The 7,844-nt window shown below is 47.0% G+C and overlaps 1 protein-coding gene and 1 long non-coding RNA gene across 2 annotated transcripts; both read right to left on the minus strand.

Annotated features, from left to right (window-relative positions):
• Positions 1 to 3,635: 3,635 nt before the first annotated feature.
• LOC136368831 (uncharacterized) lies at positions 3,636 to 4,960 on the minus strand. The gene is made up of 3 exons (XR_010744911.1): positions 4,288 to 4,960; positions 3,919 to 4,027; positions 3,636 to 3,650 (listed from the first exon to the last, which is right to left on the minus strand). It is a non-coding gene; the product is annotated as an uncharacterized lncRNA (long non-coding RNA).
• Positions 4,961 to 5,437: 477 nt separating this feature from the next.
• ANHX (anomalous homeobox) lies at positions 5,438 to 7,573 on the minus strand. The gene is given in 9 exon segments (XM_066331801.1): positions 5,438 to 5,449; positions 5,553 to 5,602; positions 5,605 to 5,669; positions 6,037 to 6,073; positions 6,076 to 6,120; positions 6,123 to 6,159; positions 6,774 to 6,915; positions 6,917 to 7,045; positions 7,498 to 7,573. Coding segments are annotated over 8 exon segments (495 nt in total). The 5' UTR covers positions 7,024 to 7,045; positions 7,498 to 7,573.
• Between the last annotated feature and the right edge of the window lie 271 nt (positions 7,574 to 7,844).

A 7,844-nucleotide genomic window follows, 5' to 3' on the forward strand; every position in this document is an offset into this window, starting at 1 on the left:
TGTCTCATGCTTTTTCACAGCCCACTTACACCGACATGCAGTGCCCTTAGCAACGAGTTCTGCAATTCAGTTATGCAACATGCCAAAAAGTAGCCTCTGTTGGTGGGTTTGGGACTTGCTGCCTTCCAGTGTCAGGACGCTGGGGTGTCCAGAGGGGAGAGCCCAACAGCAGGAGGATTCCCAGCACTCTGAGCTGGAATCCCAGAAATGCAGGCAGAAGCTGAGAGTTGCCATGAACCTCTCGGCACTGACATTTTCTAAATCAATATGCTGGCTCATAATGCAGAATGCCTTCTCCACAGAGCTCAGTGTGCTTTTCTTTCTGAAGTGGAAGGCATGAGATTTCCACTCTGCGAGAACCATTAGCTGGGCTACGTTCCACCTGTCCCAACTTGCAGAGTGAAGAGGATACACCACCACTATCTGTAAAGGGGAGCATCTGTTTGGTGTCCCACAGGGACTCCCAGTCCGCTTGCTGGATCAAACCCTCCTCTCAGGCAGCAGAAGCAGATGGAGACAGTCAGCTCCCAGCCTGGTTCCTTGTCACACTCCCACCTCACAGCCCGTAGATCAGAAGAGGTTTGGACACAGCCCAAGTGCGTAGGAGTGGCTGTAAAAAGCCCATGAAAGAAATCAACAGAAATTGTTCTGATAAGCTTTGAGGCCATGTCCTTTCCAGGTGAGCATCTTTAAAAATGAGACAAGCAGATTAAGGGTCCTTTGGCTGACTTGTAGCTCTATCCCAGCGCTCAGGAGGCAAGGAGAGCATAACACGGAGTCCACTCCAGGTAGGTGACCTTGGCTAAATAATTTCCTTCTTTCTGTGTTAGTCTTGCCTCTAAAACCAGGATTAGGTCACTGTCCTGCCCTTCCAGGACAGCAACAACTCATTTGCCTTACAGTTGATCTGTTGTCCCCACGAGTCCCCAGAAGAGTGATGCTCATTGCACCATTTTTCAAGAGGACTCTGTAACAATACTCTCTAATCCCTGCCTGTTACAGGGCTCTGCCTTATAACACAGGTGACCCTCACTGACTGAGCAATGATCTTACCCCAAACTACCCACAAGAGCTCTCCTGGCTCCCTAGAGAGAAACTGCAAAATGAAATTGCAGCCTAAGCCTCACTCACTTCTGAAAAAAGACTGATGTCCATAGTATTCATGGAATTTTGAGGAGGTCAGAGTTTGCGGGGGAACCAGGCCACTAAAGAGGGTTTACAAATCAGGTTCAAATAACTATGTCATTACCAAAAGGTGCCAACAAAGCAGCAAGTCCTGCCCCTCATAGGAATATGATAAAGGGTGTGTGGATGCCTGGCACACTGACATACCCAACAAGGAGACATTCACCATAGATTTCTTCTACTGGCAGAACATATTTTAAAAATAAACATGAGCTCACTCTAGAGTCAGAACATGCAATTTTAAACCTTACCAAACATTGCCAGCTAGCCTTGCTGATCTTTCATGATCTTTAGCCACTGTTTAAAACTGTGAACCCTGAAACACAGCCTGAGGTTTTACAATGCCTGACCTGGGCTCTCCCCAGCAATTCAGAGCAAGGAGTCTGACACGAATGCGAAACGAGGCACCAGGCCAAGTGGGAAACGGGTAAAAAGCAGAAATGTTATGACGGAACTGGGGCCAAAGCCTCACCAATCTTTATCTCCAGTGAATCACTGCATTTACTTCTTTAACAAGACACAAAGCCCTTCTGTGCCTCTGCTTCCTCATTTTGAAGTGGAAATAAAGCTTCTTCTACCTGCCTTTCTGACATACTGACAGTGTCATGCTGGCACAAACACTGCCAGTGTCAAGCAGAAGGGTTATAAAAGAGGGCTGCTGCTCCTGCTCTGTCTTGCAGATCAGTAAATTAAAGGAAGCCTATAATGTCTGGCAGTGTTTATTTTTATGTAACATTATGAAAGTTGTATAACATATGGAAAATGGACACGAATTTTGTTGTTTTGCATTCTCTGAATTTATCTCAATTCCCAGAGAAAAACTGAAACCTTTGTTATAGGTGGAAAAACAAAGAGTGAACAGTGCCTGTCTCTGTCTTCCAATTTGGAAAGCTTGCACTATGGAATAATCTTGTCATGAGGTTGTGAAGCTACAAAAACTATTTTAGGATAAGTACAAGCCCTACCAACCCAGCCACAGAACCAGCAGGACCAGCCCCTCAGTACGGGTATGCTTTTCTGACAAAACCAAGCAAATAGTTCAGAAACTGACCCTGCCTAAAAAATAGGGGGTCAAATCTTTTCTGATTAGGCTGGTTCCAAACCTCCTTTGTGCCACACACTGTACACTTAGAGAACATTACCCATGCACCGCTGTAATATATAATATTGGCAAGAAGGAGGACACACAGGAGAAGCAGTCTCTGGGAACGAGGTGTATCACTATTTCTGCAACTCTCTTCATAGAGTATCAAGATATGGCTGGGACTCAGCATCATTTTTATTCCTGCCTTTAGGCAGCCCTGTGCTGCCTCCCTTTACCTGTGGGAATAGATTCCAGGGTCCCCTAGCTGTTCTCCTCTAAGGGTCAAGCTTCATCCTGTAAATCTGACTGCTGAATGATTCTTTCTGAACTGGCTTCAACACAGCCACCTTGAGGGATTGTGCTCAAGGGACCTCTGACACCTGCTTGAAAACAAATGCTCATATTAAACACAAGTACAGATACAGATAACATGGCCCCAACCCCTGACCCAGCTACTCCTTCTCTCCTTGGCTCCACATTCACCAGAGCCTGGGTGCAGTTACAGCCCTTCCTGCTCTACAGAGCTACAGCAAAAGCAATGTGGGCATCACTTATGCATCATATCAAGCCTGTTCTGAAGAACAAGGAGAAGAAAGAGATGGTGGGAATGCTGAACAAGACTGGACAGGAAGAAAACAAAGAGGAAAAGAGAAAAAATAGCACGAGGGAGAAAGGAATGTGAGAACACATGCTTGAAGACAAGCACTAAGTCACAGTAAAGAAGTTCCCTGACTTTTCTCAGGCAATACCTTAATCATGACAGGCATTAATACTCAGAAGCTTGCAAAGGACAAGGTGAGCGGACAACTCCTGGAGAGACTCACGCAAAGGAAACACTAAAAGTAATCCACCACTATCTTATGGAAGTGGTGACAGTTCAGGGAAAAGAGTAGGTAAGAATGTCTGCTTTAACACCTTAAATCAACAGATTTTCTCAATGAACTACCATGGAAGTAGAACTCCAAAGCTTAAAATAAGGCCTGCTGTCCTCAATCGGGACACTAAGTGAGCAAGAGTGTTTACAACATGGGAAGCCAAGCTTGGGAAGTCTTAAGGCTACAATCTGGGTGCAGTTTTTACTAACCTTCTACACCTGGGTCCACATGGGGCCAGAGTCTCTCCAGTGCTGTTAGGGACCTGCCACATTGCCAGTGAATAATTCACAGCGGGAGGAGTCTGGTAAGAGCACAGGGCAAAGCTCCCCTGCCAGGAGCTGACAGCAGCCGTGCTCACTGCTTCTCCAGGCGGCAGCACAGGGGAGCCAAAAGCAGGTTCCTGGTTCCAATCACAGCCCTCAGTGCCAAGAGGTTGTCCAGTGCTGTGAGTGGTGGACAAAGCCACACTTGTTCCAGCTTTATACAGCTCAGGGCTCTGCATACAGCTGCAACGATGGAGAAAATTATTAGCCAGACATACTGCTTTGCCAAAAGAGGACCCCAGCTAAACCTCTGAATCCTGCCCTCCACAGCTGGGAGATGAGGTGCTCTGACTGCACATGGAACATTTCCATCAACGGCGGCAAGGTTCCTAAATTATGTCCCCATGGAACCCACTGGAAGTCAGTTCCATGAATGTTTAAATGTTGCTTCATTTCTGAACAGTCACTGTAAAGATGCCACACATCCCTGGATTCCAGCATCTTTAAATACCTTCCTGTAGGAGGCTCACACAGAGGTGCAGCTGACCGCTCCCATCCTGGCTCACATGGCACCGGGGTTGTCTCCACTTGCCCAGGGCTGATGCCCACACGAGATCCATCTGAAAGGTGCAGGCCAGGCAATTGAAACAACCCTAATGATTACTCCAAAAGACAACAAAACAAGTCCAATCTGCGAAATGCAGCAAGACCCCTGTTTTCCTTGTGACTGAAGTTTGGTTAAGTGTCTGTGGAAGGACATGGAAATACTGGATTTTCCTGAAGTACACTGCCCTGTTTCCAGAATCTGAGAGCCAAAAACCTGGTGCTTCCCACATATGTGCTTTCATTGGTGCCTCCTTAAAGCCAGGCATCTTCTCACCTGTGTTGCACAGGCCTTAGCAGTGTCTGCTCCTCTGGAGTGACAGCCTGGAGCCAAACAATGAGGCACTCCACTGAAGCAGAGTCCTCCAGCATCCACTTGATCCATCAGCACATAATGCTGTTCTGAAGAAGCAATATCTTCCCCTTCCTGAGGGAATTTAAAATTGATTTTCACCTCTCTGGACCACATCCTGAACCCATTAGGAAGAGACAAACCTGCAGTTTGTGGAATGTGGGATCCTTATCCTGTGGCTTATCTGTGTGGGAAGCCAAAGCCCTCAGGACGTGAATTGTTGAGCTCTTCCTTCTGAAGGAGCCGGGATTTTTGGCGTCGTCGATAATTTGCAAACAATTATAGATCTGAATTGGCTGCAGGTCATGGCCTGAGCCAATCCCTCCTGCAAACCCAGGCACAGGGAGAAATCAAAGGAAAAAAAATCACATCCAAGTAATCAGGAATTTCCCTTCAGTTCCAAAAGCAGTCAGCAAAAGATCTTCCAAAGACAGAGACATTTATTCACTAGGTCTCCAATAGGCCTAGTGGATCCAACTGAGACCATTTTATAAATTCAGAGTTGATAAAGAACACAAATTCCACCCTGCACTCCCAGACAATTTGTTTGCTAAGGAAGCCACTGCTATTCTGTACTGCTCACCAGATAATGCCCTCACCAAAGAGGCATGCTTTTCCACAGAATGCAGCTTCACAGGGGCAGCCATTGAAGTGAAGCCCTACCTGGCAAGGTGGTGATCAACAGCTTATTGATTTAATTCACATCTCTTCCATTACAAATCTGTCCCTATCCAAAGAAGGTAGATCCATGCATACACCAACACAGCCTACTGTATTATCACATCAAATGATCAGCGTTTGAAAAGTCAGCACAAAACACGTTCTGGTGAGCAAAGTACAATTTTATATAGGCTGTTACTCAGTCAAGTCAGGATATTTATCATTGTAAGAGAGCTCTGCTGAGTGATGGTTGTTTGGTTGCCTATGCTCAATCACTAAAATTAGAACTGTTAAAACCCAGTGAGGAATTTATTGTCCCTCACATTTTGTCCACAGCAAGAGAAATTACTTAGCATGAATCTGATGATTTTTTGAAGAAACATTTAAGGAAAGATCAAATATGAGGAATCTTAGCCTAATGAGTCTTCTGAAAACAAGGATTTGAAATTAAACCAGTATAGGCTCTGATGCGTGTCCTGCATTCCTGTGACAGAGAGATTTGATGGGAAGTATCCCCAGCATATCCCTACCCTGCTCTTGTTTGGATGTGCTGTCACCTCTGCAGCAAACTTGTACAGCTGTGGCGTACTTCCGAATAATTTCGAGACTTCAAACCTTCAGGACAAAGGCAAATAGGTGGAGGATTCCTGTACATAGGAGAAAATGGGATTAAAAAGGACCCCAAAGGAAAATTTGCATTCACAGGATTTCCCACATTGCCACAAGTGGCCAAATACCAAATAAAACCAAGCTCCAAGAAGCAGCATCTTGAGGTGTAAAACCAGCCTCTGAAAGGAGGGAAGGGAGGGAGGGAGGAGAAAGAAAAAGAAAGAAAAGAAAGAGAAGAGAGAGGAGAGAGGGAGGGAGAGAAAGAGAGAAAGAGAGAGGAGAGAGAGAGAGAGAGAGAAAGAGAGAGAGAGAGAGGAGGAGAGGAGAGAGAGAGAGAGAGAGAGAGAGAGAGAGAGAGAGAGGAGAGAAGAGAGAGAGAGAGAATGTTTCCCCACAGTGCAGTACCTCTTCCTGCAACGGAATTTCTGCAGTGGTGTCAGAAATCTTTCTGCTGTTTCTCCATAACCCTCCGGTAATGAATCTCATTCAAAGTTGCACCAGCTCTTCCTTCTCTTCTGCCTTGCTATACTAAAACAAAACTGCGTGTAAGCAAACCTTTCCAGAGGGTCACTCAGACCGTGTGTAAAGGAGAAAACCCTCAACAGAAATTTCCTCAGGGATTCCTACTGGCTTGACAGAGCTAGTAGCATTGTCTAAGCATACGCTGGCTGGACCTTCCCTCATGAACACAGGGAGCTGCCTAATTCCTTCTCTTCCCCTGGTGAAAAGGTCTACATTACCAGACTTAGAGGCCCAAAATCCCTCACCTTGAGTGGCACCATCCAGCCTTCCTCGTGTATTCCCACCCTGCCCAGCCCTCTAACCTTGGGCTTCCCAACACTTTTATGTCCTGAGCCCTAAGATTGTGAAAAAACTCCAAGTACCACAGTAGAACAAAAATCCTGCTACAACAACCCCAATCTCCCAGTTACCTTTCCCCCCTTGGCTGATTATCTCCAAGTGCCTGCAGTAAAGGCTTTGTCCAGTGTTTCAGGTCGACAGTGCTCACCTCTCACCTTCCACTGCCTTACACAAGCTGGGAGTGCTCCATGTGCTGCACTTTAGGTATTTCTAACAGCTCTAACTACTGTTTTACTACCATGGCTTTTTGTTTCCAGAAGAACTGAAGAACACATCCCTACCTCCAGGATTTTGCAGGCTTCATCATGTTGCCCTCTATGGATGTGAACAGACACACAAGCCCGGACAACATGGATGTTAGTGAGAAAATATGCATTGTTCTTGGATCCCATCATGGCTTCAACCACCTTCTCCAGACTAGGATGAGCTCTGGAACTCCCGGCAGAGCTGTCCTGCTAGATTCAACAGCTTGGTGGGTGGGCGATGCTCATTTTCATTCAACTTTAACATGGCCATGAACTGCTTCATCATCTTGTCCTGTTGGAAGCTTTTTCTATGCAATGCACAAAGTTGTGGTTAGATAAAAACTCTTTATCTCCTATTTTTAGCTTCCATGGTATGCTTTTTTTTCTTTTTTTTTTTTTTTTTTTTTTTTTAAAGGAAAGAAATTCACTGTGCTGTTAAAAGCATCCTAAGGACCTCAAAATGCTTAAAATAAATCTAGGCCTAAAGCAGCCTTGAAAAAAAAGACATACCAAGTTTGCAGTTGAGAAAACTGACCTCACAAGACAAATTAAACTTTCCCCAAAACTCGGACACTAACTCTAGGGTTTACATCCACTGCTTACAGGTTAAAACTACCAAAACACTAAATCCAGAGACATTTTGGTGAGAGACATTTCGGTGAAAATAATTTGGCGAAAATTCTCCAAAATGGCACGGGACAGGCCCGAGCAGACCGCAGTTACCATAAAATGTAAACCCCTCGTGGGGGCTGTTTCTCACCCGTTTTCCCGTGAAGAAGACGGCGGCCGATTCCCCGCGGACACCTCCCTACCCTCGGGCCAGCTCCAGCGCCGCGGGAAAAGCCGCGAAAGAACCGCCAAAAGCAGGGACACGCGGTAGCCCCGGCCCCCTCCTCGGGCAGCGAGGCGAGCTCCCCGCAGCCGGCCCGGTCCCGTCCCCGCCCTCGGCGCGGCCCGGCTCGGTGTCGCGGCGGTGCCCGGCTCCGAGGGCACGGCGGGGCAGGTGTGCGGCGGCCGGCGGGTTCCCGGCGGTGGGGCGCGGCTCCGGGGCCCCGCACCGCGCCCCACCCGCCGCGGCCTCGACAGAGCTCCCGCCGCGTGCACAGC

Source organism: Sylvia atricapilla, chromosome 17 (assembly GCF_009819655.1).
Source record: "Sylvia atricapilla isolate bSylAtr1 chromosome 17, bSylAtr1.pri, whole genome shotgun sequence".
NCBI classification, from domain to species: domain Eukaryota; kingdom Metazoa; phylum Chordata; class Aves; order Passeriformes; family Sylviidae; genus Sylvia; species Sylvia atricapilla.